Source organism: Salmo trutta, chromosome 28, assembly GCF_901001165.1.
Source record: "Salmo trutta chromosome 28, fSalTru1.1, whole genome shotgun sequence".
NCBI classification, from domain to species: domain Eukaryota; kingdom Metazoa; phylum Chordata; class Actinopteri; order Salmoniformes; family Salmonidae; genus Salmo; species Salmo trutta.
In genome coordinates this window covers 26827396-26840258 of record NC_042984.1, presented here as the reverse complement: position 1 = coordinate 26840258, position 12863 = coordinate 26827396, and the positions used below count along the sequence as shown (strand labels likewise).

The window sequence follows — 12863 nt, the reverse complement described above, 5'->3', positions numbered from 1 at the left end:
TCACCGTCTCTGTTGCTGCTACCATGGCTGGATACCCCTTCCCCCATTACCACTCTAGCGCCTTTCCTCACATCCATCATCTTCTGCAAGAAGGAACACAGCTCTCCATTACACACACACACACACACACACACACACACACACACTTGACTCAATTACAGGAGGGAACTGATAGCAAGCTAAAAAACACAGTTGCACACAACCTCAATATTGGAAAATATAATTTTCTAAAAAAGGTGAGAAATATGCAAGCCTCAGTAAAAAAAAAAATATTGGGGTGTAAGCTATGCCAATAAGATACAATATTCCGTGGCCTGGCTGGTCTAGCTGTAATGCCGCTGCCTCAGGCACACGTCCACAATATCGGCAGTCAGAGACGGCCCTAAGGGGCAATTCACTTAGGTTAGGGCTGGCTCTGGCTGCATGTGGGTATGGATGTGGGTACGCAGACACGCGAGCCACAGTGGCCCCTCATGTTGAATTCAGACTTTTTTTGTGGCCCCCACCCCCATCAAAAGTTGCCCATCCCTTGTCTAGGTGGTACTTGTATCATATTTTAGCTAGCACTGTAGCCTTCTAGTTATTTTGACTCAAAAGTTAAAGATTTTGTAGTGTGCATACAGTAGCTGCTTACACCAATCCAATCCTCTTGGATCTCCACAAGTGCATAGTGCGTTGGGGATAGGGGTTCATTTGGGATTAGGCACTAGCCTGCATATTCAAACTCATACCCGTCAAAACTAAACATGATACGTGGTTGGGGGAAAAACACCACAACTTATAAGTTGCAATACCACAACAAGTCAAGCCAGGTCAGCTAGAAAGCTAAAACAGCAACGTCCTGAGAGCAGTTGTTTATCATCTCAACCTTTCTGACCTCTGCCTGGGGAGCAAGTGTACAAGCAGTTATTTATGGTAGGCATACTGCCATGCTCTTCTCAATTGCACTTTTACTTTCCAAATAGTTGTTGATGAAGCAGCATTCAGTGGTAACAGCGAAGTAGCAAAGATTCTATATCAAGGTTCATTTCTTGGCAACGCTTCTTAGATATATGCTAAAAATCAGAGATAAAACACTGATATTTAATGCCTGAATGAGATCCAGGAAGTGTGTGTGTGTGTGTGTGTTACAGTATCTCAGATCAACAAAGGGTTAACAGAGACTGTGTAATGGCTTCCTACAGCCATCACAAGATGTGTTATTGATTCAGATAGGCATGTCTGGTTGCTAGGCAGACGTGACGCATTCCTTCTGCTCACTCAACATCTGCGACGAAGGATTTCCCAGAAACTGGAGCTGCAATGGTTAAAAGGCAGGGAGAAAAACATCATGGCTGACATCATGGACAAAAAAAATAAAATAAAAAGATTTACACCAAAACAAACCACACTCTGGAACTCACTTCAGAACTCAAATAGGATTTCTGTGCTGTCATTATCATCAAAATAATATAGTGAATGTGTATACCATGAAGAGATGGGCTAGTTCACCATCACTGTTGATACAATCACTTTTTGTTGCATGTCAGCAGTCAAGAGCAAAAACTGATGATGGAATGATGAAGTGTTTGAGTGACCTATCCCTGTGCATAATACGCTGCTGGACCATGCTCAAGACTTGGCACAGTATTAACCAAGAACACACACACCATCTGTGTGAACTAACGCTTCTCAAATACGTACTCCGTTAGTACATATTTTGAAGCATGCATCGATGCAAGCTTCAACAGGAAGTATGCAAAGGAATGATGCAACCACGTAAAAAAGGACGCAAAAAGTCAATCAATGGCGGACATCGTTTGAGCTGAAGTCTGATAAAATACACGCCAACTTCAGAATGAAATGTTTCTAATTCACATCTCATATGTTGCTTGACAAAAATATTTTATCTTGATACATTAACTTAATACACAGTGTTAATTTTGGCATGTTAACCTGCCTACATACCGTAGATCGCAAGCCCATAATAAGTCAATAGGGCTAACTACTACTGTTCGCTAGCCAGATAGCCACGAAGACATCTACCTTGCATAACATTCGTTTTATCTGGCCAGTTAGATTATTCCAATTCACATACCTAGCTGATAATTATGAAGTAAAAGGTTTGATTTGTGTATATCTTCGTCTATTGTTGCCATTGTCCTGGCTGAAGAAGGTTCAGTGAATTGGGAGGTGCAGCGTGAGGGAATACAGTAGGGTGCTTTTCAAATGTAATGTTTTATATGTTCTCCACACTCTCGTCCTCACAAGAACTTACTCAAGAGAGGGTCCTCGGAGAATACAGTCAGAGTATGAGAGTGTGGAGCTCGGTAGCAGGCATATTGAGAAACACCCACAGTCTGTCTGCTTCTCATTAGCAGGTCATGTGTGTGTGCGCGTGTCTATTTATCCACCTCTCTCAAATGTGTGTCAGGAATGGGCCTGGGATGGGACACAGCCTAACAATGACAGTATGTAAGCTAACGTATCAGGGGTAAAAGAAACAGCTGAGCGGCCTTTCTTTCTGGCGGGGGGAGGTTGTCTTCTGAACTTTTCAACCAATCCAGTAAATGTGGAGGGGTTAAGATGGAGTATTCCATTGTTACCATCCAAAAGCAGAAGTCGCATTAAATGCTCTCTTTCCATTTCCCCTGAAAACCGGATGCATCCGGTGGTCTCGACCCCGCTGAGGGTGCATGGGAAGAGGTGAGGCAAGGAATGTCACACCCTGAGTGGGTGTGTGTGCACTTGCGAGGAGGAAGATTACTTTGCTGCCAAACCTGGCGACCTCAGGCGAGCTGGAGGATTACACTTCCTAATCAGGTCAATCGTCCTCGTCTGCAGAAAGCTCAATAGCACTATGACCTTCCCTTGGCCAATCTCGCCCGGGCTTAACTTTGACACCTCCTCGTCTCTTTGTGTTGTATCAACCACCCTTAGTTTTCCCCATTCATATAAGTGGAGTGGGTTTTGATTGACGTCTATGTAAGCAAATAGCCATCACAATTTGAGTGTCACTGACGGACGGTGTATCCCAGTCAATGCCTGAAGGGTTTTCTGGAAGGTCAACTTGGACACACACTTAGCTGACCATGGGAAGGGAAATGGTGGTGGAACCAATGCTGTGACCTTACCTTCTACGGTGTATCTATGATGTTTACACCATAAAAATAGAATGACTAGAAAGGACTAAGCCGCTCAGACCACAGCACTGACAGTACACTCAATATGGCCGCCAGTCCGGTACACGCATCAAAGAACCTTGACTAGAATGGGAATGCCCTTCTAGACATACTACTTCTAAGGTTTAAACTGAGAATAATCTCTGATGCAGCGGTACTCAAACTTTTTGAACAGGCACCCCAAATTTTTCAGCAGAATTTCTAGCAATCTCACCCCTGCCAAAATCAAATGAAATTATTAAAAGGGGACATTTTGATTTTTTTACATCAAGAAATTACCTTCAATTAATTTCTCTTATCAAAGTTAAAAGAACCAATAAATACATTAATTCAAACCCAACTATGAATACCACTGCAATAATTCTCTCTCTCCTCTTCACCATGTAGAAGTATGAATGGGCATCAGTGTCTTAACAGCACAATTTGCCAAGGCAGGATATTCTGGGCGCAGCCCTATCCAGAAATCCGGCAGGGGCTTCTGATTAAATTCAATTTTCACAGAACTGCTTGTTGCAATTTCAATGAGGCTCTCTTGTTCAGATATCGGTAAGTGGACTGGAGGCAGGGCATGAAAGGGATAACAAACAGTTGTTTGTGTCGTCTGTTTCCGGAAAGTACCTGCGTAATTGTGCACCCATCTCACTCAGGTGCTTCGCTATATCACGTTTGACATCGTCCGTCTGCTTGAGTTCATTTCCACACAAAGAAAATCATACAATGATGGAAAGACCTGCGTGTGGTCCTTGTTAATGCAGACAGAAAAGAGCTCCAACTTCTTAAATGATAGCCCCAATTTTGTCCCGCACACTGTAATCCTAGATTCAGATCATTCAGGCGAGAAAAAACATCACCCAGATCGCCAGTTGTGTGAGAAACTCGTCATCAAGCGGTCAGACAAGTGAAAATGATGGTCAGTAAAGAGAACTTTAAGCTCGTCTCTCAATTAAAAAAAAAAAAGAAACGTGTCAATACATTGCCCCGTGATAAAAGCGTTACATGGTCGCTGCCCATATCATTGCATAATGCAGAAAATACACGAGAGTTCAGGGGCTTTGCTTTAACAAAGTTAACCATCTTTACTGTAGTGTCCAAAACGTCTTTCAAGCAGTCAGGCATTCCCTTGGCAGTAAGAGCCTCTCGGTGGATGCTGCAGTGTACCCAAGTGGCGTCGGGAGCAACTGCTTGCACGCACGTTACCACTCCACTATGTCTCCCTGTTGTAGCATTTGCGCCATCAGTACAGATACCAACACATCTTGACCACCAAAGTCCATTTGATGTCACAAAGCTGTCCAGTACTTTAAACATATCCTCTCCTGTTGTCCTGGTTTGTAGAAGAGGCTGTCTTCCTTAATTGACCCCCCATAAACGTAACGGCCATATACCAGGAGCTGTGCCAGGCCCGCCACATCTGTTGACTCATCCAGCAGTAACGCATAGAATTCACTGGCTTGTATGTGAAGCACTAATTGTTTCAAAACATCTCCTGCCATGTCACTGATGCGTCGTGAAACAGTGTTGTTTGATGAAGGCATTGTCTGTAGTTTTTTGGGGCCTTTTCCCTCCAGCATTCCCCCAGCCATATCCACGGCAGCAGGAAGAATTAAGTCCTTCACCGTAGTATGGGGCTTGCCTGTCCTAGCCACTCGGTAGCTCATCATATAAGACACTTCTAGCCCCTTCTTATTAAATGGTATCTGTTGCTTTTATACGTCTTACTACTTGAAAGTCATCTTTATTCTCGCTCCAAAAAAAAAAAACTGTGGCTAATTTTTTTAAATTGGCATGTTTTGTTTCTAAATGTCTGCACAAAAGTGAAGGTTTCATCGAGTTGTGAGATAAGTACTTTCGCACATATAACACACTGTGGCTGCGGAAAGGCACTACTCCCAATATAAGTGAACCTCAAATCAATGTTGTTCTCATATATTTGCGCCTCGTCAATGGTCCAACGTCCCTGTCTGTTGTTCGGTGCTTTCCCGGGGGGGGGGGGGGGTTAGTAGCTCTTTGGCTGCATCAGATTCACAACTGTCATTGTCTGTCCTAGCTGGGTTAACAACAAATGTAGAATTACTGATGCTAGCATTGGATGTGCTCGTGGAAGCAGAACTACTTGTGCCAACAGGTGCAGGTTTAGTACTGCTGGTAGGAGCAGTACTACCAGTAGAGCTGGTATGTGTCTCTATGGACACAGGCCTTACTTTTTTTTAACAATTTTCGAGCAAACGGAATGAGCAGCAACTATGTTTGGCTACATACGGACCATTAGTGGAATTCCCGCGAGTGAGTAACGGTTAATGTGATTGGATGTTAATTATTTGACTAGGCTACCTGTATTTGACGTTGTGTTATTTCGCTGAACACTAGACGGGTTTCATTTTATTTTTGGCAGTGAAACAAGGCTACTCAGGCGAGAAAAAAAAAACTCACCCCGTTAGAAAATATAAATGGACTGTTTGAAAATGTGATTTTTTTAAAATTACATTTTATGTGAATCACATTTTTATTTGGCGTACCCCCGACAGCTTTGCGCGTACTACCTGGTGTAGTGTATACATTTGGCTTTACTCAGACAACATACCTGGAATGAGTCAGCTGGCCAATGCTATTTTGAAAGTAAATAGGAGTGTATTTTGAGGGAAGATACTAGTATTTTGACAATATTCTTGCATTCTGCAGTGGCAGAGGATGCACACTAACAGGTACAGAGAACGGTGAGCAGAAACCTGAAGAGTGCATATACAGTGCATTCGGAAAGTATTCAGACCCCTTGACTTTTTCAACATCGTTACATTACAGCCGTATTCTAAAAATATATTAAACTTTTTCCCCCTCAATTCACACACACACACACACACACTACCCCATAATGACAAAGCAAAAACTGATTTAGAATTGTTTTTGCAAATGTATTTACATAAGTATTCAGCCCTTTACTCAGTACTCTGTTGAAGCACCTTTGGCAGGGATTACAGCATTGAGTATTCTTGAGTATGAGGCTATAAGCTTGGCACACCTGTATTTGGGGAGTTTCTCCCATTTCTCTCTGCAGATCCTCTCAAGCTCTTTCAGGTTGGATGGGGAGTGTTGCTGCACAGCTATGTTAAGGTCTTTCCAGAGATGTTTGATCGAGTTCAAGTCCGGGCTCTTGCTGGGCCACTCAAGGACATTCAGAGACTTGTCCCAATGCCACTCCTGCGTTGTCTTGGCTGTGTGCTTAGGGTCGTTGTCTTGTTGGAAGGTGAACCTTCACCCCAGTCTGAGGTCCTGAGCGCTCTGGAGCAGGTTTTCATCAAGGATATCTCTGTACTTTGCTCAGTTCATCTTTTCCTCGATCCTGACAAGTCTCCCAGTCTCTGCCGCTGAAAAACATCCCCACAGCATGATGCTGCCACCACCATTAAAAAAAAGTCAGTTAAGAACAAATTCTTATTTACAATGACAGCCTACCCCGACCAAACCCGAACGACGCTGGGCCAATTGTGCTCTGCTCTTCCAATCACGGCCGGTTGTGATACAGCCTAGAATCGAACCAGGGTCTGTAGTGACGCCTCCAGCACTGCGATGTAGTGCCTTAGACCGCTGTGCCACTCGGATGCCCAAGTGACATAACGCTTGGCATTCAGGTCAAAGAGTTCAATATTGTTTCTCATGGTCTGAGAGTCTTTAGGTGCCTTTTGGCAAACTCCAAGCGGGCTGTCATGTGCCTTTTACTGAGGAGTGGCTTCCGTCCGGCCATTCTACCATAAAGGCCAGATTGGTGGTGTGCTGCAGAGATGGGAGAACCTTCCAGAAGGACAACCATCTCCACAAAGGAACTCCAGAGCTCTGAGTGACCATCAGGTTCTTGCTCACCTTCCTGACCAAGGCCCTTCTCCCACGATTGCTCAGTTTGGCCAGGTGGCCAGTTCTAGGAAGAGTCTTGGTGATTCCAAACTTCTTCCATTTAAGAATGATGGAGGCCAATGTGTTCTTGGGGACCTTCAATGCTGAAATGTTTTGGTATCCTTCCCCAAATCTGTGCCTAGACTCAATCCAGTCTCAGAGCTCTACGGACAATTCCTTCGACCTCATGGCTTGGTTATTGCTCTGACATGCACTGTCAATTGTGGGACCTTATATAGACAAGTGTGTACCTTTCTAAATCATGTTGAATCAATTGAATTGACCACAGGTGGACTCCAATCAAGTTGTAGAAACATCTCAAGGATGATCAATGGAAACAGGATGCACCCGAGTTCAATTTCGAGTCTCATAGCAAAGGGTCTGAATACTTATGTAAATAAGGTATCTGTTTTATTTCTTATAAATTTGCCAACATTTCTAAAAACCTGTTTTCGCTTTGTCCTTATGGGGTATTGTGTGTAGATTGATGATTATTTTTTTATTTTTATTTAATCCATTTTAGAATAAGGCTGTAACAAAATGTGGAAAAAGTCAAGGGGTCTGAATACTTTCCGAATGCACTGTCACGCTCATTGAAAGCAAGTCTAAGAAGCGGTAGATCTGTTCCGTGTGCGCCATTTCTATGCTTCCCATTCTTAAATTTTGTTTTCGCATATTTTACTTTGTTTTGTACACCAGCTTCAAAACAGCTGAAAATATATTTAACAATGGTTTAGATGGAACAATGATTGTCTACGCTATACTTGTTTGTTTTGTCACAAAAACTGAAATTAGGTGAACTTTTAGAATTTTTGCAACCAAGAAATGGTGGAGCGATTTCCGCATAGTGCATCTTGATAGGGATATTGCTAGCATGCTCGTAGATAGCGCAATGACTGGAAGTCTGTGGGTAACGCTAGTTATCATTGGCTCGCAAAACTACCCCTAACTTCCTTCATATATGACACAGAGACATACAAATAATATTCACGCCTCATCTGACTCTGGGGAAGTAGATAAAGGGCATCATTGCCAAAATCCCAAAGTATCCCTTTAAGCACCTTAGACGTGAATCTGGTCATGCACATTTAATAGGTTAGCATTAGCCTAGCCCGCACTGTTAGCCTAGCAATAGCATATCAGAGGACCTTCTTTGCTGCGGCAATCAACCATGTTACACAGTACATTTGTAATCTAACACTGTTAGCCTTGCGATAGCGTAGCAGTGAACCTTCTTTGATACAGCCGCAAACCACCCCGCTACATATATGAGTGATGGGGGGGGGGGGGGGGGGAAATAGAACACATGGCTTACATAACAAGACACATAGACCATTGTGAGCAGCACATCAGGCTCATCATTAAGGGTAGGCTTTAAACTCATGCGATCTGTCCACATACAGTGTGCCAATGCTAGCTAGCGCCGCAGCCCATTTTGTGACATTTCCGGCTAATTACATTGGCAATGGTATGTCTGAGCACAGGTCTCCACTGAAAGAGACCTTGCTTAGTATCACCCCGCTCGCAGAGGCCTTGAATTCATCCCCTGCACATTGTATAATCAGAGGAAAGCAAAGAGGGAGAGTGATGGCACATGCCCTTAATAACACAGACACAAATGAACACACACACACCTTGAGGGAGGGTGGCAGCAGAATGACACCAATAAGGGGAGCATCACAGCCCAGTAAAAAAACACAGCTGCTTTCTCTCAGCAAGCCGACCAGGCTTATCCGTAGACAGACACCCTACTGTAAATCAGGCCTCTCTCCATCCCATTTAAATTACAACGATATCTAAAGGCTAGCAAAAATACAACACAATCGAAGGACATTTTGCTATACACACACACGAAAACAGAGCCTGGATTATTAAAGGTCTCAGAGTAGGAATGATAATCTAGGATCAGATTTTTCCTTTTAGATAATAGTGAATGGACAGGGGTGATCGGGGCACATTATGATCTAAAAGGCTCAACTGATCCTAGATCAGCAGTGCCTCCTACTCTGAAACACTGTGAATACGGCCCAGATGTTTTCAAGTGGGACTTCTGTAAAATACCATAATTTGATGGTGCATTGCAGGAACGAAGTTAATCTTAGCTAAACAATGACATGTCATCCATATACACATGTTGCAGTCTTCAAAACCTGTGCTTCATGTACAACCTCGTAAACAGAAGGAAGGCTTTGTTCAATTGTTCAGTTCTATTCCTTCAGCGCCACAGAGATGATCAAAGAATGCCTTCAATTATGAGAGAAATACCTTCCCAAAACATCAAAGTGTACAGTGGTAGAACATTCCTCTGTGTAATGGCTTTCGAGATTTTCAGGAAGGGGCGCATTATATTAGGTAGTGATAGAAGCATCATTATATAGCCCCAACTCAGTGTTTCCCATACAACAATTGTATAAATAAAATTATAGCATCTTAGGTACATCTTTGTAAGTATTAAGAGGGTTAAATCTCATGTCAACAGTTGATGGATAGGGCATAAGCAGAAATGTTCAGTATATTAATGAAGACTGCAGAGAACCGATCTTCAATGCTTTTTGGCAGAGCTCTTCACACAGCAAAAAAAGGGGTTCTACTAATCTAATATAAGGAATTGTTTTAAGATCATCATACCAAGGATCATTTAGCTATTTGATTTTGAATTTTAGGACCCCTTTAGGCATAAATATTTGATGAAACATTGCATTTGGCCTTAATGCTATTAGCAATGAATAACAGATTCATGCATGGAAAAACAGTCAAAGAAATCAAAAGGAAGTTTGTTGGGTGTCGGTCCTATATCTGAGAGATAAGAAAGAACAGGAAGTGATTTTTTATTTATTTTTAATTTACCCATATTTAACCAATTTGTTTTGGCACTAAACTACTTCCATATATACACTTGCATTCATTTGTTTTTATTAGAGCAAAACAACCGACATACACGCATTTGTGAGAGTCTCACCTTTCGTTAGAGGGGCCATATTAGAGTGTAGCCCAAACTGTTCGGACGCTACAGACGTTTGTGAGAAGAACGATTTTCGGGATGTCTGACGGTCTGACAAACACCGCTGTAGTTCGGCCACCTTCCACCGCAGATGTGGAAGGCTGCCATTGGCGGATGTGGTGGATTGAGACGCAGCCCATGCAAAAAATAGATATCTCTAGCTTAAACAGACAGATTTTGATGGGGATGTTTTCCCCAACGCTAATTAGATTTCCGTGGGGGGGCGGACATCGACTCTAGGGGGTTAACCCAATTTTTCAACTGAATCCATATCCACATTTTTAGGCGGCGGTAGGGAGACTCACCTATACAATGTTAGGGAAACACTGAAGTGACCTACATAAAAGGCATGTTCTCTCATTGGCTGACAGTCTGGACTATTAATGCGTGTGGGCCTGCCTGCCATGGGCAAGACAACATTCTCATTATACCATCTGCAATGGAGTACGGCGCTGCAATCTGTGCATGTGATAGGAAGAGAGGCACGACTGCTGCAGCCTCCCTCTCCCCCTCTGCTACTCTGCTACTCACCCCCCACAAAAAAACATTATACCACAGCTCAGCTACACACCACAAGTCACCTCAAAGTGTCATTGGCCTAATGAAAAAACACCAGGATGTGAAGTAAAAGATTCAGGATTCCGCTAAAAGCTTTCCTTTGGATAGGTTTGGTCCTTAGGAAGTGCAGGCAAGTGTGGCACTGATGGATGCAATCAACGACCAGCTGGTGTGATTGAAATAACACAAATGACTAAAGGCGACAACTGAACTTCAAGGCAAATCAAAACCGGTTCATGGAACAGGTTGAGAAAAGGGTTGTGTTACAGACTCTTAGTACCAGGTCAATATTATAACAAGGCATATGACATGAATGAGATGGCGTTTGTCTCATGAGGGTTTTAATGTGCCATTCAACGACAGGTTTTGGAATAACTATAGTTCACTCAAAAAGTACCTTTTCGTATTTTGTTCATTAGTCCATTGTTAATACAATACCATTTTTATTTGCATTTCAACAGTCAAGTTTTCAAGACCGAGCACTTTCAGTACATAGGGGAAAAAATGTGGATGCGTTTGAGGGAACTATCCCTTTAAAAAAACCTGGTGACCCATAGTCACAAGTGGACATGGTGAATCACTGCCTAAAAACGTCCAAATTGATTTGTTACATTGGATAAATCCAAATGACTATATTACTGAGGAGGAAAAAACATGACAGCGACGTCTCCTTTTCCAAATAGCGCATCTCTATATTCAACATCATAGCGCTATCCTCATTTTCTCTGTGCTAACAGAAATGTGATATTGCTGTGCTGTGCTGTCACTTAGACCTTAGCTTTGGGCAGCACATTAAATATGTCTGTACAACATCCATCTGAATCATTGATTCCCATTATATGCTATTGGATGGGGACAAATTCCATCTGCTGACACAGCAACTGAATAGCAATTAAGGTCATTTTGTTTGTTTCAACCTCAACATCTTGTAGAGAGCGCTTTTCTAAATGACAGGAATGCTTATGGTTGAGCTGGTACCAGCACAGAGGTCCAACTACTCTTTGAAAACAGTTTTGCTTTATATCATAACTGTTGGTTTTCCATATACTGGAACATCCACTTTGATGTTTCATAGTTTGTCTATTTTCTATATATGAACACAGTCCATCATGAGGAATAAATATCCACCTAATATAAAAGAGCATGTTCTCAAAACAGTTCTACTGTCTGTCCTCGAAGGTGCACCAAAAGGCTGGGTGGAGTAGAACTTGTGTTTTCTGGAGTATTCCACGTCAACTCTGGGATGACATAACCACACACTCCAGACCAGTGATAAGCCCTGCTACCAATATCAAATAGTCCCAACTGTGGGACAATGCATAGATGAATAGAAAGAGGGAGAAAGCCCAAAGAGCAGGCTCTGTTTGCATCCCAAATGGCACTCTAGTCCCTACATAGTGCACTACTTTTGACCAGATTCCTATGGGTCCTGGTCAAACGTAGTGCACTATATGGGGAATAAGGTTCCATTAGGGACACAAACTATGTCAGAATGGACCAACTCAGCATTTCTCACACTGAGGCTCCTCAGGCATGCATCTCTTTACAAAGAGGAATTCACTCAGAACAGCTTCCCTTCCCTTTTCAGGCTGTTTCTTTTCAACACTGATGCATTCACTTTGTTCATTCTACTGTTTTCAACCAAGACCCCTAAGGTACAGAGCTGGCTTGGGCATGTGGAAACCAATGTGTCATGAAGCTAGATTTCTATCTGTCAGGTGGTCCAAAACATCATGACGATATCATATGTGTGTGTATGTTTGTGTGTGTGTGTTACTTACTGGTAGAATTGCCTTGCATCTGAATTATGCATTTTGACTCCTTGCTTGTCTCTCTCGAGTTAAAGGGACGAACTCGGACAGCGACTTTCACAGATGCCCCAGACATGGCAGCAGTTTAGGACTTTCACCCAGTACCCAGTAGTATGAATCCAAAAATGACTCTCCTGAAGAAAGAAAAACTATTACTTTACTTTTGAATTACATACAAATTCAATGCATGTTGTCATAAGTAATAAAAAGGGATGATTTGTTAGATTCGATACTAGGGGTAAAATATGTGATAAGGCCACAATGTTGACAAGCTGTTAAATAGCATCACATTTAAATATAATACAAAGCAACTGGAGAAACGGCAACAGAATGTCTCAAGTGGATGTCACTCGTCATTAAAATCTGAAATGTTATGCATCTCTCTCAGATTACAAGTATAGGGCACTAAAGGGTCAAATAACAAAACCTAATTCCCATTATCTCAGT

General features: G+C 42.5%; 1 protein-coding gene across 10 annotated transcripts in view; it reads right to left on the bottom strand.

The window, feature by feature from the left end:
• Positions 1-12863, bottom strand: part of kif1b (kinesin family member 1B) — a 98989-nt gene that overhangs the window by 84894 nt on the left and 1232 nt on the right. For all 10 annotated transcript variants that reach the window (XM_029719425.1, XM_029719416.1, XM_029719417.1 and 7 more), the window contains exon 2: positions 12387-12550. In XM_029719425.1, the coding sequence (XP_029575285.1) occupies positions 12387-12492 (106 nt within the window). In that variant the 5' untranslated portion in view covers positions 12493-12550. The remainder of the gene's footprint in view (positions 1-12386; positions 12551-12863) is intronic.